The sequence below is a fragment of the Malaclemys terrapin genome, chromosome 1, assembly GCF_027887155.1.
Source record: "Malaclemys terrapin pileata isolate rMalTer1 chromosome 1, rMalTer1.hap1, whole genome shotgun sequence".
NCBI lineage: Eukaryota > Metazoa > Chordata > Testudines > Emydidae > Malaclemys > Malaclemys terrapin.
The window spans coordinates 231,239,473-231,265,736 of record NC_071505.1 but is presented as its reverse complement, the minus strand read 5'-3'; the positions used below and the strand labels follow the sequence as shown (position 1 = coordinate 231,265,736).

General features: G+C 42.2%; 1 protein-coding gene and 1 long non-coding RNA gene across 6 annotated transcripts; one reads left to right on the top strand and one right to left on the bottom strand.

Moving 5' to 3' along the window:
* Nucleotides 1–2,280: 2,280 nt before the first annotated feature.
* LOC128826049 (uncharacterized) lies at nucleotides 2,281–4,388 on the bottom strand. 2 transcript variants are annotated; one of them, XR_008442782.1, is made up of 2 exons: nucleotides 3,914–4,388; nucleotides 2,281–2,752 (listed from the first exon to the last, which is right to left on the bottom strand). It is a non-coding gene; the product is annotated as an uncharacterized LOC128826049 (long non-coding RNA). The 2 variants fall into 2 exon arrangements; XR_008442783.1 differs by lacking the exon at nucleotides 3,914–4,388 and adding an exon at nucleotides 2,896–3,182.
* On the top strand, nucleotides 3,495–26,264 carry NIPA2 (NIPA magnesium transporter 2). 4 transcript variants are annotated; one of them, XM_054009037.1, is made up of 6 exons: nucleotides 3,495–3,647; nucleotides 18,837–19,067; nucleotides 21,711–21,767; nucleotides 23,045–23,135; nucleotides 23,997–24,157; nucleotides 25,299–26,264. In XM_054009037.1, the coding sequence occupies exons 2-6, from the start codon at nucleotides 18,887–18,889 to the stop codon at nucleotides 25,934–25,936; spliced, it is 1,128 nt and encodes a 375-aa protein (XP_053865012.1). In that variant the 5' UTR covers nucleotides 3,495–3,647; nucleotides 18,837–18,886; the 3' UTR covers nucleotides 25,937–26,264. The 4 variants fall into 4 exon arrangements, with proteins under 4 accessions (XP_053865012.1, XP_053865022.1, XP_053865031.1 ...); XM_054009047.1 differs by lacking the exon at nucleotides 3,495–3,647 and adding an exon at nucleotides 3,824–3,938; XM_054009056.1 differs by lacking the exon at nucleotides 3,495–3,647 and adding an exon at nucleotides 14,595–14,653.

Here is a 26,264-nt window from a genome sequence, read left to right as displayed (position 1 = left end):
TTAGGATGATGTTTTAAAACTATTTCAGCTGGTAACAGTCACCCAAGAGACTATGCACCACCTGGGGATAATTGCCCTCTCCCCACCACAGTACAATCCCTTCCTCAGGTTCTCTTGGAGTGGGAAGTATGGCTTATGAAACAGCTAATACGACTGTGTGCTTGGGACTCTCGGCTTAAGGAGAGTGCGCAGCTCTAGAGATGTGAGCAGCTTCTACCTGCTTTGCACTGCCTGAACTGTGCAAAGGGAACAGAATAGGCCAGAGAATCTAGCCCAGAATTCATAAGGATTTTGGCCCCAGTCCTGCAAAGGAGTCTGCCTCTGCAGACCTTCAATGTGAAATTCAATGACACACTTGAATCACTTTGCTGACTGGGTCTAAATAAGAAGTTACATTGCAAAAATGGATTAGTTGGGTCACCATCATCCTAACATTTGGGATTCACTCCAACTGGCAGCTAGTATTTCTAAAACGTGGTTGAAACGTTATGTAATGAAACCTGCTATGAATTATTCAGAGATACTGTACTTTGAACACTTCATGTTACAGAGCATAGTCTTGGGCTTTGAGATAATGATTGAATGATTCATGATGAAACGTGGGCTAGGCTAAACTTGCATGTTTTTGTCTGAAACAAGGTTAAATTTTTTTTGGACAGAGGCAGCAATCAAGATTACACGAACAAAAGGAGCAGCTAAAAAATCACAAAGTTCCTTGAAGAAATTACAATACTTGAAGTAGTCTATTGAATATTTTACATGTATTTATTCATTGTTCCCTTTAATAATGTTCCTAGAGGTTTGTTAAAAGGCTGATTTTTGGGGAGGGTTGTATTTTTTTGGGGTGTAGGGGGAAAAGGTTGCTATAATGGGCACCTCTAGAGCTGAAGTCTAGTGCTAAGTACTCTGTATGCATTTAATCAATCAGTTTTACATTATACCGATTTTACTATTGTATTAAACTATATTTAATTTTAAAAATGTATAATATATTCAGTATTTCCAAAGGGCGTGAGATAATGAACAGGAATTGCAAACCTTTGCTCAAATAATAGAAAATTTTAAATCCTATATTTTTGAGGCTGGGGATGCAACTTCTGGTTTTGTACTTATTTCCCTATGTCTACCTAGTTTCTCTGCTGAGTTGATTGAAGGTCAAAGAAAGATGTGTCCAAGATTAGACTAGCTCAATCAGTTTTAGGATCCAACATGCTCCAAATTTCCTTCTTTAACACTTAACATCTGAGAAAGCTCAGTGTTTTAAGCATTTATACACATCTTTCATATTGCACCATTTTGCACAGTATATTTTATATTTTTGTTTAATCCATTTTAGCACTGGACTTTACATATTTGCTTACTTAGGCAATAGTTCTTACAAGCACATACATTTAATGTTATGATTTTTACATCAGTTTTAATCTTGTATCCACAAGATAAAATGCAATGGGAAGTAAAATAGGCCTAGAATTTAAAAACATCCCTTGATCCTCAGTATGCTATAGAGACTGTCTGGTACAGGGAGGGGCCATTTTTGTCTAGTAATGTTAAGATTGAATTAAATGAGTAGTCACTTGGTGAGGAAATACAGTGAGCTGCCTCAGAGAGAAAACAAAGATTCCCTGTTGTTTGAAAAATAAAAAAGCAAACCAGATGCAACCATTTACGAAGAAGAGCAACAAGGAGCCAAGTTGACCTATGGGAGAGGTTGGAAAGACAAGACTGGCAGCAAGGCACAGAAGCTAAACAGAATCTACCCCCATCTGAAAAGGTAACAATCATGCACCGTGCTTTCTCTATATGCACATTGTCACTTGTAGTTTTGGACTGTCCCCTTACACATTTAAAGGCTGTCCTGCAGTTTGTTTTAGAGTATCTCAGGAGGAATACAGTAGTCTTGTCCAAAAAAACCCACCACCACCACCACCCCTGGGTCCTAAGACTATGAGCTGTTAAAGTTGGGTATATCACTCTTGTCAGGTTGAGAAAGGCTCAACTAATCAGAGTATAAAATATACCCGAGACTTTAATCAAAATTAGTACTTGTACTGCATAAGGGAAAATATATTTTGACCAGAGGAAAGTAAAGTAGTAAGGAAAAAAAGTGGGAAAAGGGAAGATAAGTTACAGAAAATATTTAACTTCCTATCTATCCATTATTTGAAAAGTAAAGGACAATGCAATTTATCCCATAGTATAACACATTTTTTCCCTTAAAGATTTAAAATCTTTCACTGTTTCAGATTTTGTTAAATTTAAGAAAAGAAGCTGGGGCTGACATAGATTTTAAAATTTTATTAAGATGTTAAAAAAAAGTTTGAGCATAGAAGTTTCTGGTTATCAAGGAATAACATACAGATTATCAAAGGTGCAAAATTTGGCTTAAGATCAGGTGGCATGAGGAATACATAATCTGTAATATCCCCGATTGGGGGTAAAAGGTTGATGGGTCAAAGTACAGACATTGAGATATGAGGGTATGAAGTTCATAGAGTGATTGTGTTCGAGTGTGGAGTATAATGAGTGGATATGATGATGAGGATGGATTGACCCTCATTTGGCGAGATTTAATGTTTAGGGAGTTTATGGTTCCAGTTCATATGATCCAAGGGAGAAGGTCAGTTGGTCCCTTTCTTGTAGTGGGAGAATGATGTCACTCTGGCTCACGCCTCCTGGTACTGTTGGTAGCTGGTGATGTGCCCGATGTAATGTCCCTCGACCATCGCATGGCATAACTACTTTGGGACTGTGCCTGGGTGGGAGAAGGTTTGGGGATAAATAGTTTGCCTATCTGCCTTGTTTAAACAAATAAAAACTAAGGTTGGCTCAGGAAAGCGGGTACGAGCCGATCAGGAAAGGAACAGCTAGCCTCAATACAATAACTGGCCTCCCCACCTTGTGCTCCTTTCTGTCCAGTTCATGATAGCACTAAATGGTTCGTGGAGGAGGCGAGGTCGTGCTCCAGCTCTTGTTCCTGGCACACACTGGAGATCTAGCTCAGGTAGTGGTGGGAGATCAGAACCAGCCCCTCCTTGCAGGCGGGGGTGACAAGGTGGGGGGAGTCAGGCAGGGTGACCAGACAGCAAAGTGTGAAAAATTGGGAAGGGGAGGTAATAAGAGTCTATATAAGAAATAGACCCCAAAAATCGGCACATCTGGTCACCCTAGGCAGGCAGGTAGTATCTTTTATCGTCCCCACCGCAGTAGGGGACAGAGACAGGGTTGCACAGGCAATTCTGCTAGGGTGACCAGATCTCCTGATTTTTGGGTCTTTTTCTTATATAGGCTCCTATTACCGCCCCCCCCCCCCCTTCCTGCTTGTTCACACCTGCTGTCTAGTCACCCTATCTTCCGCTGCTGCTGCAGGGGGCGCGCGGCCAGAGCCAGGCGCGGCCTCCTCTGCGTTCACGGAGTGGTCACGTGTTCGGGGCTTCTGGGGCGGGGCCGCCGCTGCCTCGTCCCCGCGCTGGCCCCACCCCTTCCGCCGGCTGTGACGGCCTGGGGCGGCGCGGCCCGGAAGAGCGAGTCGCGACTGGGTGCCGGGTTCTCCATGGCGGCGGAGCGTGCAGGGACCAGCCCCACCTTCCCTCCTCCCGCGCCGGGCCAGGGCCGCCCCTCGGCGGGGATGTGAGGAGCTGCCGCCGCAGGTGAGCGGGGGACTCGCGGCCGGGGAGGGGCCCGCGCTCTCCTCTCAGCCCCCTGGGCGGGGCCTGGCGCGCGGGGACCCGCTGCGGAGGGCAGGTAGTTACTGTCTGGGAACGAGGCTGGTCCCCGAACCCGCCCCGCCTCCTCCGGTAATAACCGATGTGGGGGGCGGGGGCACGCGCCGAGTGGCGCCGGGAGCCCTGGCCTGCGGCCTCCCAGACCAACCGCTCCCCTCTCCCTCTTCCCCGCGCGCGCTCACGGCTGGTACCGAGCGACCCGGAGCCGCTGTTCAGGTGACAGGCGGCGCTGCTCTCGGGCTGCCCCCGCCGCGTAACCGCCCAGCCGGGAGCCCCTTTCTCCGGCCGGGCGGGCCTTGGTGAAAGCGGCCGTGGTCACCGAACCCGTCCGCATTAGCGCTGGTGCCGCTGAGCCGATGGTGCCGCTGTGGGAACTGTTTAGGTGAAAAGCCGCCAGCGCAGAAGCGATCCGGGGGGGGCTCGTCCGTGCCGCCGCTTCAGCCGTGGTTCCCGTCGGTCGGGAGTTGCGGCGCTCGAGGTCATCCTAGGGGGCCGCTGGGTTCTGCCCGAGCCCTTTTCTTACCACCTGGGGAAGCATTTCTCTAAACTTCAGTGTGCTCTGACCACTCCTTATTTACTGCCCGATTGCGCCTTCCATGGCTGGCAGCTTCTGCTGCCGTTCACTCTTCTCTCTGCCTGTGTGACACCATTGCCCCCCAGACACTGTCCTAAAACCCTTTCCAGCTCTGTTTATACCAGTGGTTCTCAAACTTTTGTACTGGTGACCCCTTTCACACAACAAGCCTTTGAGTGCAACCCCCCCCCTACAAATTAAAAACACTTTTTAATATATTTAACACCATTATAAATGCTGGCTGCAAAGCGGGGTTTATGGTGGATGGAGGCTGACAGCTCGGGACTCCCCATGTAATAACTTTGCTACCCCTTGAGGGGTGCTGATCCCCAGTTTGAGAACCCCTGGTTTATACTTTGTCATTTCCCCTCATTATCTGAAACCATTTATCCAAATGTTTTAGATGTGCATGAAGACTTTACCTTGGGCGTATTAACTCACCCAAGTTAAGAACACACCTTTTTTTCCCCCTATAGATAATGCAGCCAGTGTGCTAGGCACTACACAAATATATAGGAAGATGTGGGACCTGCCCTGACTAGTTTATAATTGATTTTATAGGTAGACAAAAGGACATCCTTAAACTAATCTCCTGAACTTCTACTTTTTCTCATTACAAATACTGCTATAACATATTCTTTGTTCTTTTTTAAATAGCTACTGTGTAAAATGTAGTGTTCTCGGATTTTTTTGTAACTTCCTGTGATATTGAATATTTCTAAAGCTACTGTAGTAGCCAAGCCACAAAACTTGGAGTGTTTTCTGCGCCACTGCGTACGCACAGAATGTATCTACCATGCAGATTTCTGTGCTTCCCTGAAGAAAAATTACTTTCTGATGGGGAAGCAAAGAGAAGCTGCAAGAGCAGTCACGCTCCCCTACCCAGCAGCATAGGTAAGTTGTTCTGGGTGCAGCCAGAGGAGAGTTAAGTCATTGCAGGCGGTGCAGGGCTGGGGATGCGCTGGCTGGGGCTGCGGACTCCCTATACCCATACTCCACCAGCCTCACCTTCTGCATCCAGAGCCCTGCCGAACCCCAGCCCCACCCTGACTGGTGGCTCCCATTCTGCACTGGACTCAGAGGCTAGTCCCACTTGGGGTGGGGAGAGGAGTGCACTTGACCTGCACAGAGCAGCTGGGTCCGGGTCAGACCCACTCCCAGAAACTTCCCCCAGCTCTGTATCTCCCTTCTCCGCGTGCTTCCTGCCTCCATCGCTCCTCAGTCACGGGGAGGGATCAGTGTACAGGGGGGCTGCTCCCCTGTCCGCCCAACTCTTGTGTATCCAGACCCTTTCTCTCCCCCCCTCCCCCCCCGAAACCCAGACCACCCCACACACTGATGAGCACCATCACCTATGCACCTGGACCACTCCATAGCCACCTGCACCTGGATCCCCCACTCCACTGAGCCCCAACCAGCTGCTCCTGGACCCCTACCCCATCAAGTCCCATTCCCCCAGCACCTGGACCCATCTTCCTACACCCAGAACCCCCTGCTGAGTCCCAACCACGTTCACCTGGACCCCCTCCGCAGAGTCCTATAGCACCTGTGCATCTTGACACCCCCACCCAGATTGCTCCACACAGAACCCTCTCCCCTCACTCCTGGACCCCTCCACACTTAGGTCCTGCTGGGCTGAGTCTGCCTGCCCACACCTGGTGTGCCTGGTGCGGGGCTGCTAACCCTGGTGAGTTACTTCGCCTGCTATTCCTGTGGGAATTCTGCACCAAAAAAATAAAAATTCTGCACACTATTTTTTAAATTCTGCAAATTTATTTGTCAATAAATAAATATGGAGGTTCCAACATGGCAGTAGGGAGCACAGGCCACTGGCTTTACAGTGGTTGGAGATTACCCTGCAGCGCCCCCTCCCTTCCCCTCTGGGACATAGACCTCTGTGGCAGGTCTGGCCCTTGTGACAGGGTCAGGTGCAGCCTCACCGCCAACTTAGGGGAAAGCGGGGGGGTGGAGGGTTGTTACTGACAAAATTTGCAGATTTTTTTTTTTTGCACAATTCCCTCAGAAGTAGAGTATGCAGCTAGTGATAGACTGCTGCTATAAAAACGTGGCTTCCTGCTCCATTTGGGACATGGGGGCTTTCAAAAGCATGTCAGTTGCAGCTTTAACTTTTTGTTAATAAAAACTTAAACTGCTATGCAATTGTTTTAAGAAGTGAGAAAGATCTACTTAAAGGTGTTTACACTAATAGGTAGATTTAAAATCCAACTTTAACACAGCTGTTGCTTTGTGTCTCTGTACTAATGTTTCATTACACCACTGTTATATTTTAATCGCTTTTTAGTTTAGTTACCTGACATAATAGGTGAATATTATATGCACTATTTAATTTTATGGCTAACATGCTTTTTTATAGGTCTCTTGTGACTATATAATTGCTTTGATAAATTTGGAGAATTGTATTTTAATCAGAAAATTTAAGGTGGCATTACTTTTTTCCAGAGTAGTTTTTACATATTCTCTTTATATGTACCATTCTGCATACATCTCACCATTTTGAAAATAGCACTTGATTTTTAAATTAATTCACTCTTGTATCAACTGCTGTTGGTAGTCTTTGTTGGTTTCATGCTATGCTGCAGCTGTTCTTCTTTAGAGGCATCTGTACCTGACACTAAAGAAAAAAGGGGTATGAATGGACAAAAGATGCTTGAGCCAGGCGGAGGCTTTAACTTAATAGGACTTTTACTGTTAACATCCTAACACACAATGTATTGAGAATATTTGTTTATGGTCTTTTTGTTGGTTGTTTTTGTAGAGATTTCATGTATATAACTTATTGTATAAATTAAAGTAAAGGCTTCCAGTATCAAAACTATATTATCACTGAAACGCTTAATTTACTATGTAACGTGACATAGTAAAGGGGAGTATATTTCTTATCACTACAGCAAAATATTTTAAAAATTCAAATATGTAGACTGACAGAGACTTGCTAAATAGGATGAAGTAGTACCTTTAGTATATTTGACCTGTTACTCCTTTACTCCCCAGATCTTGCAGTGTGGTAGGTTTGCTTCATTTTGCTGCTACATAACCAAAAACAAAAGTCAATGATGAAAAGTGTCAACAGATTTGCTCTTTCTTCTCTGTGAAGTGAAGTATCAATACTGCTCTTTAATGTCAAACTAATAAAAATAGTCTTGGAGACATGGCAAGAGTTTAGGCAGTCCAGGTAACATTACAAACACTTTTAGTGTAGTTTGGTCCTTAGGATAAACTTCCTAGTATCGGCAGATTTTTCAGAATGCACTGTTGTTGAATTTAAACACCAGGGTGTCTGAATGAAAATCTCAGATTTTAGTCGTCTTTATTATCTGGGAAAATTGAAGTCTGTGAACAAAGCATGCAGGATTATTTTCTGAAATAATCTACAGTCTACAGAAATCCACAGGAAAGGTCTTAAAATTCTGTTTTAAAACTGGTGCTTTGCTTCTTCCTGAAATCTGTAGTCAGGCTGAAACAGATAGGTGTGAACTTTCTTAATTCATTTTAAAAGGGTCTTGATTCTGAAAGCATTCCTTGATTTTGCTGTTGTGGAGTATCCATTTACTCAGAATACTTAAATCTTGGATTCCTTAACCATAATAGTTAACTTAAGAACATTAAGATATTACTAAAATAAGAGTTTTATATAAGGAGTTCAGCACTAGAAAAAATTAATTTCAAGACATTTTATTGCTCAATAAAATGACACGTCAGCGTGGTACTTTTTTAAAGAATAGTGTCATCGTAGATCTTGGGTTAGCTTCCTTTTTCCTTCAATGTGGTCTATTTGATTAGCAAAATGGAAGGTAAATGGCATGTGAAGAAGTATCTATAGGATGCCAGAAAGGTAAGAGATCTGTAAGAAAACAATCCAATTTTGAAATTAAAAATTGAATAGTGATTCAATAGGTAGAAAGAATGAAATTTGTTTTTGTTCAGAGGGTCAAATAAAGGCATATGCACTGCTTAAATCTCTCAATCTCTTTCAAAGGCTGAAGTGGGACGTATGATGCATAGGTCTTGTACTGGCCACTTATTTATTGTGGGGTTCACTCAATAAATGTCACAATTTTTATGACCATTTTCTTAGGTAGAGCCACCTAAAATACATTTAAAATAATTTTAAATATATTAATACTTCAGAAACTTAAAATTGAAATATTTTAAAAATCAAATATCTTTGCGTTTTTTAAGTTTGTTTTATTTCTGCTAAATTTGTGAAAACAAAAGTCAGTATATCTTCAAATGACTCAGAATGGTAATAGCCACATGCTCATATAATGTTATGAGGACTAAATTCCATTCTTTTCAGGACTGAACTATACCTAAAACTTTGGTCCACCTACTTATGTTGGTCAGGGCTGTGAAAAATTTCATGTCTTGTGCAATGTAGTTAGGTCGGCCTACCCCACTACGTAAATGCTGCTAGGTTGCTGGAAGAATTCTTCCATCAACCTCGCTTCAGCCTCTTCAGGGCATGAATTTACTACAGCAACAGAAAAACTCCTTCCATTGTTGTAGTAAGTATCTATACTACAGCGACGTAGCTCAGGCCAGGTCTACACTACAGACTTATGCTGGCATAGCTGGGTCAGTGAGATGTGATCTTTGACAGACATAGCTATGCCAGCAGAAGCCCCAGTAGACATAGTTATATGGTCATAACTGTGATTTTACAGGTGTGTGGCTTGTTTCTCTTATGGGGGGTTCTAGTGAGTCGGTGTGGCTCCCTGCCGTCCCGGAGAGGGAAGAGCCCATCCGGAGGCCGGAGTGGGCAGAGCTAGGGAATTCTGAGCCCGCCCCTCAGAGGGTCAGGCGGCGACCCGGAAGTATAAAGCCGGGCCCTCAGAGCTCAGTCAGGCCCCAGCAGCCGGAGAGACCAGACGTCCCCAGCCTAGCTCGGGGCTGGGAAACCTCCGTGGCTCGGGATGGCCGTCAGGAGCCGCCGGGCCTGCCCTGCGCCCGCTACCCGGAGGAGCCGCCGGGCCTGCCCTGTGCCTCCTATCCGGAGGAGCCGCCGGACTTGCCAGACGAACCCATGGTCCAGGATCCCCCCCCGAGGCCGACGCCAGCACCCAGGTAGACCCCCGAGGGGGAGTGTGGAAGTAGCCTGGGGGCAGCCGACCCCAGTCTGGCTGCAGCACTGCTGGAGCCTATGTCAGTGTGTTGCGGCCAGGAACCCCACTGACAAAGCAGCGAGTCTTCTGCCGCTGCTAGGGCCTCGGTCTCGGACGCAGTGGAGCGGGAGGGCCTGCGTCCCCCCTGCCACCCAGCCCGTGGGTGGCAGTCTCCCCCTCTCCCAGGCCTGTGAGGCTTAGGCCTATCACTGTTGCTCAGCCCTGACCTAGGGCCTGAGCTTAAATACTGTATTACTGTTGCTCAGCCCTGACCTAAGGCCTGAGCTTATATACTTTGCTGACCGTTGCTCAGCCCTAACTGAGGGTCTGAGCCCGGATAACGTTGGTGCCCGCCCTGAGCCAGGGCCGGACCTACTGTACCTTTCAGGACTACAAGGGGTGCCAGGGAAGATCATGCCGCCAGACCCAGTGCCCCAGCCTCAAGGGTAGTGAGTCGGTGTGGTTCCCCGCCGCCCCAGAGCGGGTCGAGCCCCGGCCAACTCTTCTACAGGGGTGGTTTTACTATATCGGTGCAAAGCACAGCTTTGCCAGCATAGCTGCATCTACACTAAGAGTGCTTGGCTTTGTCGGTATAGAATGTAGATGTGGCCTCAAAAGTAATAATATTTGACAGTTTAACAGTTTCTTTGTATGCTAGAGCTATGTCACAACTCTTATAACATTTAGTATTTTCAGCGTGGATTATTTTAGAATGAAGGAGATCCTAATTATTAATGTGTCTTTGTTTGTTTACTTTCAGTGGCAAAACTGGGTAAAAAGTTGGAATTCATTCTGCTCACATATGGAAAGAGTACAGTCCTCTCCATGAGCAGTATTCCATTTGCAAACAGGGTATAAAACTTGTCTTTTTGGCTAAGTTAGAACCCCCTTGGTATTGACTTACAACTACCTAATTTTAAATGTAAAAAAGACTAGCTCCCTAATGTGCTTCATGAAATACCACCTTCGTTTAGTGTTGAATGTTTAGAAAGTTTTAGTCACAATTGATTTTTAGCTGGTATTTCTATATTTAAAACACTACAGCGGTGCTGCCACGATGCTTCAGCATTGGCATTGCCTCTGATGACGGGAGGACTTCTGCCGTTGGCATAAGTAATCCACCTCCCCAACAGGTGGTAGCTAGGTCAACAGAAGAATTCTTCTGTCAACCTAGCACTACCTACAGTTACGTCGGCTTAACTACATCTCTCAGGAGTGTGGATTTTTCACACCCCTGAGAGCCACAGCTAGGCTGACATAACTTTTCAGTGTAGACCAGCCCCTTCATCCCTTTCTGAACAGGTAAACTTTTACCGGGTAAGGCCACTTCCTCTTCTCATTGCTTAACAAAGGAAACTTTTATGGTCATATCGGTAGGTAAACATGCACAAGGTGAAGGGTTACATTGTCTTTTATTTTTTTCTGCCGTCTTTGCATATATTTCAAGTGCTACACTGTGCACATCGTTCTCACAAACTTATGTATTTTAATCAATATCGTCTCCACTTAACAAAAACCTGGTTTAATTTGAACATCACCTTTTTTTTTTTTTTTTCCTATTTGGATGCTTACTGCTATGGCCTAATGGAGTAGGAATGTGAAATTGAACTATTACTGTAAATGTTACTTAGTCACTTTACTCATGTTGTAACAGGAAAGTGAAATTGGTAAGGTCTCTTGGAAAATATCACTTTGCTACTCTGCTGGCACATTGAGAACAGCAACTTGGAAGGCAAAGAGCTTTCTCACGGCTTACGTTGTCAGGTGTGGCCTATTCCTGTATGAGATTTTGAAGACAAATGAGTTTCCTTTCAAGCGACTGATTGGTGCTCTTTCCTACTTCACAGAAGTTTTCCACAACATTGTTTTCCCTCTATCCCCTTGCTCCCAAAAGCAATATCGTACTGTCTTGCCTGTCAGGGCTCTTATTTTTATGAGGGAGAGCATAGCTCCATTCTTTAAATTGATGCTATTAGTTGCCTTCTGAGAGCTGTTTCTTTGACATGAGTTGACTCGCACAGGCTATGAGTAGATGCCTCCTAAAGGGCAATATATATTCTGTTATGTGTGGCTGGCTATGGTTCCAAGCTCTTATTCTACAAAAGTAAACTGATCCCTGAGTCACAACTTTATGGGTTCAGTAGCAAGCTGATTTTCCACAGTTGAGTTGCGGCCAGCTTTGTGAGAGTGAGTTAATTTCATGTTGAATTGGGATGTGCACTTAGTAAGAGAACACTTGGCAAATTTACAGCATTTGTGACCAAAACAATATCTTCTCCATGGTCTTCTGGCTTCTCCCCTTGTGTTCAGCATAATGGCAGTACAAATCACTGGGAGAAGACAGCTTTGTACATGCCCCTTAACCAAGGCGTTGAGAGGTGTAGTTTCCAGAAGCTCTCTACTATTCTCCTTTGAGGTTATGGGGATCTGTTTTTTGGAGGGATGCTGCATGAAATTACCCCTAAACAGTAATCTTAGTAAAACCAAGATTTATTAAAAACAGAATGAAAATGAAGTTGAAACAAAAATATTGGTTTGCTTAATGTATCTAGACTCTCATTTTGAATAAGCTAAACTATTTGTGTAATTACAGAGGAAAAAGGAAAAGCGAATAGCTTACATCCCTTGAAAGCAATCCCCTCTTTCTGACCACTCAACCTGCCAGCATCATATTGCTGTCTACAGGGCGACTTCTCCTTTGCCCACCTTGACATATTTATTAAATCCCCTCCCCAGCTTTCCCAAACAGTTATTTTAAGACAAATATACAAAGAGGAATTGACACCTTCTGGGAGATGGTCCATTGAAAAAGAAAATCTCTTCATGATGATCAGAGCTTTTCAAAGATTTAACTGCCTAGCTCAGATATTGCCTTTCGTATCTTATGTCTTCACTGCAGAGTTAATTAGAGTTATCTACAGTCAGGTACTTCTCACAAGTTAGCCTACCTCAAGTGAGAACCAGTCACAGTGTGAAATAACACTACAGCTTCTGTGTCCCCAGTGGCGTTGCGCTCACTCGTGTGCAGCTAACACTGTTGGGGCATATTCCATAATTCTTTGCATTAGAATAAGCTGAGCTGCTCTGTGAATATTTTCCCAGTTGACTGTGAGAAAACCTGTCTGTCCTTTCTCGGCACGTGGTGGTGGTGGACAATTGGGGAAGGCAGTGGAGGACTATCGGCACTCAAGTGGCGTTCGCTTGCATCCACAGTACAGAGTTGTCGTTTTAGCAAAACTCAATAGCTGCTAACTCAAGTTTTAACCTATAAAACATGATGGGCCAGAAAACTTGAGATAAACGGACCATCACACTTGAGGTTAAGGTAGTGCACAGGACTTGAGTTGTAACTCAAGTTAACTTTGCAGTGAAGACAAGCCAACATACCAGGCCTCTTTTTTTAAACTTCTAGCGTTTTTTCCCCCCTTTTCCATAAACTAAAAACCATGGACAGAGGACTGCCATGCCAGTGTTTTAAAAATAGCCTTAGTATTACAAAATAATAACATTTTAAAATGTACTGCAGCATGTAATTTAGTCACATAGGTCACATCAGTTAATAGAAAAACTAAAAGGAAGGTTTCTCTAGGAATAAATATTGGTCACAAATTATTTATTATTTGTATTACAGTTCTCAGATACCCCTATCATGGTCAGGGTCCCCATTGTTCAGGGCACTGTACAGATATACAGTAAAAGACAGTCACTGCCTTGAAAATTGTATAATTGTAATCTGCAATTTGTATCTCAGGTCCACAAAACCATCGCAAAATATTACTATCCCATCCACAGAAAGTACTAGCCATGTCCTAGATGGTGATGAAAAATCTAAAGGGATTTTGCCTTGTTTCTTTTCCAAACTAAGCTTTTCTTCAAGTCTGCTAGCAATTTGAGTTTGACCAGAAATTACAGATACCACTTTAAAATTGGAATTAGCCTTAGACAAACCCTGAAGGTTTCATAGTAAGAGCTAGAAATGGGTCATGAAAATGTTCAAAAGAAAAGGAACTGAGAGTTGTTTGCTAACCATTTATGCAATTTTGAATTGAGAGAGAAAATCTAAAGTGCATCATTATTCTTATTGATGGAAGTTGAAAGAAACAGTGGACTCAAGCTGTACTTGCCCTATCAAGAGAGTGACAAAGGTGTTGCTAGCCTAAATTCAGAGAATTGCCTACTGTATGTGACTCAGTGCCAGTGAGTCATAACATCAATTTTCAAGCTGTACATGATGCAGTATCATGATCGGATATCTTTTTTTCCCTCTCCCAGAGCAGAGAAATCTTAGAGCCTGACTTCTCCTATCTCCTCATCCCCCATGTCCCCTAAAAAAGAAGGGCTGGAGAAAATGAGAGTTTGGCATAGTCTGTATTTAAAAACTTTGCTGCTGTAGCTATACTAGGAAAACCCTACCAGGCCAGGTTTACACTACAGACCTATATCGGTATAACTACATCACTCGGGTGTGAAAAATCACACCCGTGAGCAATGTAGTTATACCCACCTAATCCCATATGTGGACAGTGCTATAAGGCGGGAGAGCTTCTCCTGCCAACATAGCTACCACTTCTCGAGGAGGTGGATTAACTGTGGCAAAGGGAAAGCTCTCTCCTATTGGCTTAGAGCATCTTCATTAAAGTGCTACAGCGGCACAGTGTTTTAAGTGTAAACTTGCCCCTAGTATCGATGAAGCTTATACTGGCAAAAAAAGTGCCTTTGCTGATATAGTTTAGATACCATTTCACCAATAGCTAGGCTAGCAAAAGCTCTTTTACGCCAGTATAACTTGATCTGTGCAAGGAGGGTTTTGCTGGCATAAAAATACCATCAAAAATCACACCCCTACCTGATGTTGCTATGCTGGTAAGTTTCTAATGTAGTCCTGATCTTTGCCTTTAAGGGGTGTATGATATGGCTTGTTCTGACCTTATTCCTCGCTTCCTCTCAGCTGATATCGAGGAGTGGGAGACAGCCATTCAGGACTATCTTTCTTCACTCCTCTACATGAAATGAGCTTTTCTTCACCAGGGGACTGAGTCTCATTTTGCCTTTGAAGATTTGTACTGTCCTTTGTTTACAGCATCAAGGATTTGCATAAATGCTAGTCTTTAAAGTTATTCATTTTGATATTTATTTATAAAAGATGGAAGAATGCATATTCATTTAGAAGAAAGTCAAAACCGATTCTGAGCTCTATCAAGAGTATGACAAAGGCTCTGTTATGCTATAAACAGGTAAGTCAACAACTCAATAAACAAGCCATACCCCAGTACAAGTCACTGGGATTGGATTTCTCATGATAAAATCTTCTTTTGTTTGCAGTGAAACTATTTTTGTCCAAGGAAAGTGTTTATTTCTTTTGTATTTTGTAAACTGCTCACCTGACGTTATTCTGAGCAACGCCAGTACCATGCGTGTATTTTGTGAATGGAACAGTTACTCCTGCCGTTTTCCCAACCCAACAGATATTTGATCAGGAAAGGGCTGTGTTGAAAGTTCTTATATACTGGTATTTGCTGAAGCACTATTGCATGTTAAGAAAACAGAGTGGTGCTTGAACTATGTGGGTGCATCCATGAAGATTGGACAGTGCACTAGGTTATTTCCAATTAAAAAAAAAAATTGCATCAGAATGGATTTGCAGCAAATAAACTGACTTTTCAGTTGCTCTGTTAATCAATTTTTAGATTGAACCATATAAGATAACCTATTCTAGTTAGAATTATTCAAATAACTTTTGTCTTTCCTTGGTCTGTTCTATCAAAACTTAAGCCTTCCACAACTAAGCACTTGATTGAGGAGTCAAAAATATTTGTGTTCTGATTATGTTTGGGGGGTTGGGCCAATAGCTTTATTTAAAATCTATAATTTGTGAATTGCTTACCAGAGACGTATGAGATGAATGACATAGCCAAGTTTTAGGGAGCGTAGTCATTACTTATACTCACTGTCACAGTTCAGAATGACTGCACCTTAGTGGTCCAGCAGGGCACCCACTCTCACCTTGCAGCTCCCCTGCTGTTGCCTTTCTAGTGAAGACCCTATTTCTGTCTCTTCTGATCAGGGTATTTCTAGACTGTCCAGTTCCCTGCCTTCACTGTGCTGTTCCCACCATAGACAGATTGCACAATGACACCTGCTTGCTTTCTCTTCAGAGATGGTTACCAGGTATAATTGCTACAGTTATAAGATACCACCTTGTACTTCCTATGCAACCACATTTTATTCTTAAGGTAAAAGGCATTACAGAGAAAACGTATTAAAACAATAAAAGAACCTACATGTGTGCAAATAAGCTTACCAGAGTATCCCCCAAAACTAGCACGAGCTCTGGCAAGAGCAGTCCTTCAGTACCCCGTCCACAGGGTTTTCTTTGTGGTGACAAGTTTATCACAGCTTCAGCTCAGAACAAACACACAGTCTTATGGGGCCACTCCTTCCAATCTTTCACTAAGGTTTGGAGCTCTCCGTGAACCCTGGGTCCTATCTGTTTGCTGGATCAGGAAGAAGGCCCTGAGCCAGTTTAAAAACAGGCTATTTATCCAAAAACCCTTTCTTTGTCTGTTGTTCCCTGGAAAATCCAGTTTGAAGGGGTATGTGAACCTCTTGGGGGGGGGGAGGTTTCAAAGGGCTTATAAAGGAGGAAGAATATGAGCATCTCCCTCCCTACTGAAAAGGTACATACAGTGCCCAAATAACACGTACACAATTGTACTTTTAATAAAATGTACCCCAAAAATATTAACACAAATTCAGTAAGGTTTAACTTAATTTCATAAAGTGTATTTAGGGTATAGTAGGATAACATGAGCTCTGTCAGTTTGTCACATCCACTTTGTAGAGATTGCTGAATTGGAAACCACCTGCTGCTCAGTATGAATATCTAAAATGGAAAACACTGACCAAACATCATTCTCCCAACAGGAAATGGAAGGGACCCTGCTTTCAGAAGTATTACCCCAACCTTCTCTCAAAAGTTGTGAACAGGCAGATCAGGATAGGAATATTAGCTCAGTGGGTATGGGGTGATATTTTTTTTTGTGGGGGGAGGGGATTCGGGTACGAGTGGAGGATTGCGGTGCTATACCAAGCTAAACTGCTGATTTCTTTTACAGTTTTGCATTCATGGGCTAGACAGTCTAGCAAAGTCAGAGAGGTCTTGTGTGGGAATTTCCCCATTTTTTAAGGAGTAGAAACACTGAAAATCAATCATTACTGCGTATTGTCTTGCATGCTGTCCCTGCAGAGATTGAATGTCTCCTGTGATCCACTTCCCATCCTGGCCTGCCACAGAGCTGCACTCTATCATACTCCCTGACTGAATCCTGTTTTCCCTTCATTCCACTTTTCCATGCATAAACTGGATTGCCCCCATATTGCACTGTTCTACACAGCTCTGCTTCTGTCAGCCCCACCCCCACCCCTTGCTCCGTCTCAGAACATTCTCTGACCATGCCCATAATAGAGGAGTTAAGGGAGCATAGCAGGGGAGGGAGAACCATAGTCTTGCTTACTCATTCATATCCCTCCTCATTTCCTTTAAGGTGTGCCAGGTGAATCAGGGGGCAGTCAGGAGTGTGGGGTGATGGTATTTGAGTGGGGGTCCGGGGCTGTCCATATGAGCTGCTGTGGATAAGAGCTTGGTGTGAATGCCAAGACACTAGTGCATCAGGGGCTCCTCACAGCCTGGTGTCCTCAGCCAATGCAGCAGTGTTGGGACCTTGATGCACCAGCACCGTAGCCCCCTCAGACCGCCTGCACGTTTGGGAAATAGCAGTAGGTTGTGGTATGGTTTTACAGTGTTTGCACAGACTCTGAATTCATCTTGTCAATAGACATTGAAGTAGAAATATTTTATTACTGTCCTTTAGATCATATACATGCTAAATTGATTTTCACTATCTGCTAGTTTCTTTTATATCTGGAACATGTATTACATAGGTGAACCAGGAATATTATGAAAAGTTCATATATTCCTGTAAGTTTCAACACGTTTTTGTTGACCTCTTCCCTCTGCAGTTCCAGTATATAGAAACTTGATGCTGTTTTTATCCAGAGGTTTTTTTGTGTGGCAGTACATAAGGGTAGTGCTCTCTACTGGTCAGCTGTATTAAAAGAATTCTTTGCAACTTAAAAGTGGAAATGAGAAAAATGTTAATTCCCTTTCATATTTGGCAGAAATTAGTAAATCACCTTGAAATATAATTAAGCAGAACATTTCAGTGTTTTAAGACTGCTTATGCACATACCTTAAAAATCCCAAATCTAGTGTCTCAGAAAGAAACTGTAATATCTTTTACACCATGTATCAGAAAAGTAGTATAATTTAGAGCAAATCGACAATTGTCATATCATGCCAGAAACAGGAGTGCATTGAAGATTTTGACTCCTGTTCTAAAAGTTCTTGTTTAACACTTTTCTTAGGCCCTTGCTGCAGTTCTCCACATAACTAGGCGTGAGACTCCAATAGTCTGAGTGAAGGCTTTTCCATAGTAAACTCTTCCATTGCCATTGTAGATAAGCATCAGGGGTGCTTTGTTAAACTTATACTGAGGAAAAACAACCCTGCAAAATCTATTGGTAAACAGGATTGCTGGTGGTTATTGCAGTTTCTGCTACGTTATTCCTTAAAGGCACTATTTTTATGCATCCCAAAAAAGGGTCTGTGCTAACTGAACTACCATGATTTGAACAGTCCTTGGTAATCTTTTTTCTTCCATTGTTCCCTTATGTTTCTGTTGGGATGCTGTGACTGTCTTAACTCAAACCCGGATTGTAAACTAATTTTAACATAAATAACTATATTTTGTGAGTGATATGGAGTGGAACTATGTGTGAATATGAAGAAAAAACACACACACTATGTTTGAAAATACACCTTTACCTCGATATAATGCTGTCCTCGGGAGTCAAAAAATCTTACCGCGTGATAGGTGAAACCCCATTATAACGAACTTGCTTTGATCCACTGGAGTGCGCAACCCCCCTCCTCCTCCTCCCTCCCCCCCCCCCCCCCCCCCGAGCACTGCTTTACCGCGTTATATCCGAATTTGTGTTCTATCGGGTCATGTTATATCGGGGTAGAGGTGTACATGCATCTGCTTATGTTTGTCTTCAAGCGTCATTCCTTGTTGCTTCTTGTACTGTGAACTCTCATCTGGAGTGCCAGATGCTCTTCTGCACTTCTTCAAAATCTTTAATCAGTTATCTGTCCTATTTCACCCCTGCCTCAAGTATGCACCTTCATCCAGTGTATTTTTTTATCTTTGTTTCTGCCTTTAGAGTTCAGGTTCTTTGGGGCAGGCCCAGCCACACTGCCATTTTTGTTGGCTGCAAACAGAGTTTTTCCATAAGAAAATAGACTTGTAATTTATTTGTATGAAATCCTGTTGTGATAATATATATGCACTTGTTCAGGTTTCAGCATTGCATCACCCTGTCTCCAGTGACAGCAGCTCTTTTGTTCCATGATCGATGTGGCAGTTTTGAACACTTCAGTAGCTTACGCAATGACCCAGAGTGGAGGAAAATATGATTTCTATATTGGTCTCGTGTTGGCTATGAGCTCCAGCATTTTCATTGGAGGGAGTTTCATCCTAAAAAAGAAGGGTCTCCTCCGGCTGGCCAGGAAGGGCTCCATGAGAGCAGGTATGGTATGCACTTGAGAACTTTTGCTTGTTTTTAAGTTTATTTGAATGCTTAGTGAATGGCTACTGAATTTTCACTCTGATTTTTTTGAGTATTGATTTACTTTGGTTCCTTATTGAGAGATGAAATTTCTAGACCTAAAATATTCAGCTCCTGTATTTTCACTGGACTCTTTGAATTATTTCTAGTTCGTTAAGTATAGTAAAAGGTGAAATCCCTTTCTGTAATATATTCAGTTAGTGCCCTCTAAGTACATTTCCAAAACAAACTATAAATTTGCATATGTTAATCAAAGAACATGTCCGTTAAGAATAAACCTGGTTACATCCTACCTGCTTCCCTCTTCTGAGCTTCCCCCTCCACCTGGAAAAAGCCTGTTTAAAGAGATGATCTTCATAGTGTGATTGGAAGATCAACATACTTGCACTGTTGGAGGATGTGGAGGGGAATGAATTCTAGAGTCAGGGCCTCTACAATGAGAGTGCTTGCCTCCAAGTGAACAAACCTAGGAACTATCAGTTTGAATGTCTCAGTTGATCTCCGCTGTGGAGATAGAGATGAAAGAGGCAATTTCTAAGATACTTAGGACCCAAATCAGAGCTTTGTAGGTCTAAACTGCACCTTGAATTGTACTTGAAAATGATTTGGGAACCAATGCGATCGATCCTGATTGCCTGGATGCTTGCTGAAATGGATGGGCTCATAAATAGTGTAATGTGTCAAAGTATTTGATCAGAATACATCACAGCTTTTATTTTCTAAAACTAAAATGTCTCCTGAAGACTTTCATTGTCAGAAATGCTGAAATAATAATATAATAATAAAAGGACGGAGGAGGCCTGAAGGGGGAAGGGTAGTGTTCAGGAAGATGACATTCCAGAACCTTAGATGGTTGTGTTTTTTTGGTTAATATTTTACTGTAGCACAAAAACATAAGGATATTTTACTTAATTCTTATTAGGTGTTGTGTGTGTATATATACTAAAAGAATTTGTTATATTGACAGTTTAATAGTAGTTAATATACTTCATCAAAACCGAAAGCAAATAATTTTAAGAACTGGTTCATCCCTCGGGTAATATTGCATTGTGTCCATCCAACGTTTTGGATTTTTGCTACAGCTGACTGCATTTGATAAATATGGTAAAGACTTGAAGTAGTAGTGGGGTAACTGTGCATTGGGTGTTGAGATACTACAGTGACGGCACAACATAAGAGCTCAGATAGAAAACAGCTAGAAATATTCAAGATGATGTTGGATGGACTGTTGCCCTTCTACACCAATTGTCCTCTGTTGACCAATTGTATCAGTCTGAAAATAGTCTGTGCTATTGCCCTCAGTTAAGTGACCCACACTGAAACAGTTGCAGTGTATCAAAGAAACTAAAAGGTTAATTGTGGGTGTGGGTGTGGATTAGAACAGGGTCGGGCAAACGTTTTGGCCTGAGGGCTGCACTGGGTTTCGTAAATTGTATGGAGGGCCGGTTAGGGGAGGGGGTCGTGGCCCGGCCCCTATCTCCTATCTTCACCCCCCACCCCCACCCAGACTCCTGCCCCATCCGACCCCCGCCCCATCCACAGACCCCCTTTCCCTGTCCCCTGACTGCCCCTGGACTCCCCCAACCCCTCCTCTCGTTCCTGACAGCCCCCCGGGACTCCTGTCCCATCCATCCACCTGTTCTCCTGTCCCCTGACTGCCCCTGGAACCCCTACCCCTGACTGCCCCCCCTCCCGGGACCGCTGCCCCCATTCAACCCCCTGTTTCCCCCCCCAACCACCATCCATACCCCCGCCCCCTGACCTCCACACCGAACTCCCCTACCCTCTATCCAACCCCCCTGCCCTCTTAACGCACTGCTGCAGCACCGGTGGCTGGCGGCGCTACAGCCACGCCACCACCACACAGCACAGGATTAGAACCTTCCATCTCTGGTGATTCCAGAGAAGTTGGTGTTGCTATGAGTGAACACCAAATGTGTGCTCTCAGTTTGGGAGGGGAGGCAAATATTGTATGGCCTCTACCTTTGAAGTTCACCCAAATACCATGGTGGCGTGTGGCTTGAAGTGTGTACATTAATGTGTACACATACACACACACTCCTTAGATTACACGATTGACTGTTTCCCCAAGATAAAGGTGTATCTTCCTATGGATATCCTCCTAATTTACTGTATAATAGGAAGAACGTGAGTAGTCAACTGGGATTACAAACTGTGGAACTATTTGGGTCAACTGTAAGAATAGGGATTCTGTTAAATCCCCTTTTATTTAATTTGTTTTTTAACTTCGTTATGAGTCTAGAACATTACCTCAGAATAGGCAAATATCGTGCGGTCTGTAATGCCATTTCTAGTCCCAAAGAAATAAATATAAATATAAATATAAATATATATATGCTGCTAATCTTTAGAGAAAATTGCACAGTAATATCTGCACATTTTAAGTGATTGAAAATATTTTGACTTCAACCCTAACTTCTGATTATGCATCAAATTGTGCAGGTGTTTGTTTAATGAGTGGTTGCATATATGTTTGTAACATGGCTTGAAAATAATTCTTTTTTTGGAATATAACTGTTGATCATAGTAATTGATGCTTGCCCCTATGTGTTGCTGATTAATTGCTCGTTCTTCCAATTCCAGGTCAAGGCGGTCATGCATATCTTAAAGAGTGGCTGTGGTGGGCTGGACTTCTGTCAAGTAAGTATCAAAAAGAATAACCAGTGTTAAAAGATTTTAAATATCAAAATGTTCAAAAAAATTATTGAATACACAATAACCAAAGCTAGAAATAGTGCATACCTATGTACACTGAGATAAAAATCCGTATTTAAAAAAAATAAATTTTATTATTAGTAATATCTTTGTAATTAACATCAAATTAAAAAGAAGGTTCTTGGAGATAGATAGATCTCCATCTATCTTGTGTGTGTGTGTGTGTGTGTGTGTGTGTGTGTGTGTGTGTGTGTGTAAAAGGATATATCTCCAGTGAATTTTTTCAATAGTTTTTCTTGATCAGCAGAGAATTTCACCTCTTTTTAATTTTTACCATTTATGTATTTTACTTTTTCACTTCACTAAGCTTGGGCAGTTAAACTAGACCAGTGGTTCTTAAACTTGTTTGATCTGACTCCCCTTTCTATGTGTCTTCCCTGGTACATATACCGCCGCCCAGCTCTGAATGCAGAGCGGAGAGCCGCAGCTGCTGGCCAGGTGCCCAGCTCTGAAGGCAGCATTACACCAGCAGCAGCACAGAAGTAAGGGTGGCGATGTGAAAAGTGATATTCGTCAGTATCACTTTTCACAGCAGACTTAGCACCCCATTGCCACCCTTACTTCTGCATTTCTGCAGCAACTCAGGGCTGACAGCGGGAGCCCTGCTGCCTCCAGGTGAGGGATTGTGTGAGTGTGGGCGGGGGGGGGGGGGGAGGAGGAGAAGGTAGGGGTAGGGCTTTGGCTTTCTCCTTTATCCCTGCCTCCTGGGGGTACGTGGCCCTTCTGCAGGAGCCCCAGCCAATACAAAATACAAAACCATTCATTGAAAAAAGTTACTTTAAAATATTTTGAAATCTCCTCTCTCTCCTTCTCTTTGGTTTTGTTTTATCTTTTTACACATCTCCTAAACTTTGGACTTAAACAGTGTGACTATGCGCATTTAACTTGACTCGTAATTTATGTACTGCTTCACAGAAGATGCAATTGCAGATTATTTTGCTTATGTGAGAATTAAATGACCTGAGTTAGTAGGATGGGGAAATGCAGAGGCTGTTAAATAAAAATGGGTTAGCCTAAATTAGAGGTGAGATTTATTTTTGTTATATGGAATATCTAGCTGCTAGCTTTGAGTTCTGCTTATATTAAACTTCCATGTCAGGTGAACATTTTAGTTGAATTTCTTCTCTGTGGGAACACTTGTTCAGTTTCAGAGGTTTCTCTTACATGTGTTAAGACTTCCTCATTCTTTTTTTATTCTGCAGTGGGAGCTGGTGAAGTAGCTAACTTTGCTGCTTATGCATTTGCACCAGCTACATTAGTGACTCCATTGGGAGCTCTCAGTGTTCTTGTAAGGTAAGAACTGTTTAGAAAGAAGCACCATTTCAGAGAGGTAGACGCGAAGTACGTATTTAGAAATGTCTATCACTTAAATTTGAGTTGTTAAATATGGCTTTCTGCTTAACTCTGACTACACTTAGTACTCATAAAAATGGAAGGAGTAGCACTGACTTAATCCAGGCATAAGATGAGTCAGCTTTAGCAGCGTATCTTTACTTTGACTTGCAACACCCTGCTATTCCTGTCTTCTGCATCTCTTGAGGATGGAAGCCAGTTATGATGTGCACAAATAAAAGGAAGACAAGACTAATAAATTAATTTTCATTCCTGACCAAAGTCAGGATCTTATTTGTCTTTAGAGAGTCAAGGATTTTGCATCAGCACACCACATTGTTTTGGAGAGGGATTTCATAGAGAGGATGATGTATAACATTCTCCCTTGCAATTTTGAGGAGGCAGCATAATTTAAAACAACTTTTGGGCCTCCAGACATTTACAAATAGTCTAGTGCATAGCAGACATGTTAATATTGACAATTGTAATTACGCTTAATATATTAGTGGATTTAGTCTAATAGAAATGTATGGACATGAGTAATGTTGCAGATGGTTGTGCACTCAATTAGATATTGAAACAAGGGAGCTGTAGAGCTTTTATCTGCATAGTGAGGCAGTATATACTTAATTCTGTATTCAGATTGTTTTCCCTCTTTGTTTATTTGGAGCCTTAACTTAGAATAACAATTAACAGCTCTTAATTACTTAGCGAAAAGCGTTTTCTGATCTTTAAGATGCTAATGTTTTTTGATGTCTGCGGTGGGCAAATTAATTAAATATTTCCTGATTTCTAATCTGTCAATGTATTTTTTCTTTTCAGTGCCATTCTTTCATCCTATTTTTTAAATGAAAAACTTAATCTGCATGGAAAAATTGGATGTTTATTAAGTATATTGGGGTCAACTGTGATGGTCATTCATGCTCCACAAGAAGAGGAAGTAGAAACTTTGAATGAAATGTCTCACAAGCTGGGAGATCCAGGTGAGAGAGAATGTCAAGTTCATCTGTAAGTAGCAGGGTAGCTAATGAAGGAAGATAAGTATGTTTATTCTACTTTGCTAGAAGGACTGTGGTTCATTTACAGTTGCAACTGTTGCAAATTTCTAGTACCAAAAAGTTAAAGACCACCTCAGTTTTTCTACATCTGTAAATAAAATATGAGTTTGAATTCTACAATAGACTTAGCGGGAGCTTTGAAGGATACCAGAGAATTTATTTTGTACAGAATGCCAGGATTAAACAATGAGTGTATAATTTTTTTGTCCAAGTAAAAGTATGTTCCAAAAGAATAATAAATTAGCAGTTTAATATGTTAACCTAAGAAGCGGACAGCTATTTTCCCCTTGTTACATTTTCTGCAAAGAAACGTCATCTGTTTAAGTCAATTTTGAGCTGATCTTAAAAAATTAAGCATAGACTGGGGGGGAAATTTACAATATCAAAGGGTTACCATTAGGACTAGTAGCTAAAATTTAGGTCAGAGTCATCTATGTTTCACATTATATTATAATAAAAATGTGATACCTGCTTCTTATATAGCAGTTGATATCTGTAGATCTCAAAGCACTTTACAAAGAAGTTAAAGCTCCATTTTACAGATGAAACTGAGGGGTGAAATGACTTATTCGAGGGCATTATCAGCATGTCCGATCGGTGGCTTAAAATTCCTGTTGCTGAGTGAAGCATCCAAATCAAAACAAATCACAGACAGCATTTAGATATATGACTACACCCTCTGGTCTCCCCATACCCCTGGTTCTGTGCTTTTGAATAAGTCAAGGATTGCAGTAAAAGGGAGGCTGGCAATCTAGGACCGTATTCTTCATTTCAGAGCCTGGTAGCGAAGTAGAGTTTGGAATTGCAGGCATGCCTGCAATCGTAGTTCCATTCTTATGTTAGCCAGCTCATCAGTTGTCATAAGATTTGTTGTAGTCTCCATTTTGGATGACTGGTAGAAGGAAGATCATCATTTGAACATGTAATTAATAAAATGAAGGGGAGAAAAAAAGCCTATCACCCTTGACTTGTTGCCCTTAAAATATGCACGTTTCTTGGTACCTAACAGGATGCTCTTGTGTACTGTATATAAATAAGTGATTTTTTTCCCCTCCCCCCACTGCAGGTTTTGTGGTTTTTGCAACAGCTGTCGTCATTGTGTCCTTAATACTGATATTTGTGGTAGGACCTCGCCATGGACAGACCAACATTCTTGTGTACATAACAATCTGCTCTGTAATTGGAGCATTGTCAGTCTCCTGCGTGAAAGGCTTGGGCATCACTATCAAGGAACTTATTGCAGGAAAACCTGTGCTAAAACATCCTTTGTCCTGGATTCTGCTGCTAAGTCTTATAATCTGTGTGAGCACACAGATCAACTATTTAAACAGAGCTCTGGATATATTCAACACCTCCATAGTGACTCCAATATATTATGTATTCTTTACAACATCTGTTTTAACTTGTTCTGCTATTCTTTTCAAAGAGTGGCAACACATGTCTGCTGCTGACATTATTGGCACCTTCAGTGGTTTTCTCACGATCATTGTGGGGATCTTTTTATTGCATGCCTTTAAAGATGTAAATTTCACTCTAGCAAATCTGCCTGTCTCCTTGCGGAAAGATGACCGAGCAATCAATGGCACTCTGCCAACCACATATGAATGCTTTAATCATGATGAAGAAAGCTCAACCTGTGTAGGTGAAATACAATCCAGTGAGAATGTCCCATCCAGGAGAAATGGAAGTCTGGCAGCATTCTGAAAATGTGTTAAGACAAGAACAATTTCGTAACTTTTTTTTTTTGGCTGTAAAATGTCTGAGTTTGAGTTTGGAAGCAGATGATGTACTTGAACAATATGTACAGACAATCGTAAATTTTTAGGTTTGATTAGTTTGGACCAAGAATAGTGATGGAGTTTTAATTTGCCTTCTTTTTACTTTAAAAAGACACACTGCAATGACCTCAGTACATGGTTTGTTTTTGTTGCTCTTAAGTTATCTGTGTAAACTTGTAAATATTTTCCATTTTAGAGACTTATTGCACTAATAACAATTTTAACTATATCAAAAATAAATTGCTTTAATTTTG

Excerpts from the sequence above, each read along its gene's own strand:
- NIPA2 (XM_054009037.1), top strand. The coding sequence starts at position 18,887 with ATGATCGATGTGGCAGTTTTGAACACTTCAGTAGCTTACGCAATGACC. Across the intron at positions 19,068-21,710 it reads GAAGGGCTCCATGAGAGCAG|GTCAAGGCGGTCATGCATAT; the intron begins GTATGGTATGCA and ends TTCCAATTCCAG. Across the intron at positions 21,768-23,044 it reads GTGGGCTGGACTTCTGTCAA|TGGGAGCTGGTGAAGTAGCT; the intron begins GTAAGTATCAAA and ends TTTATTCTGCAG.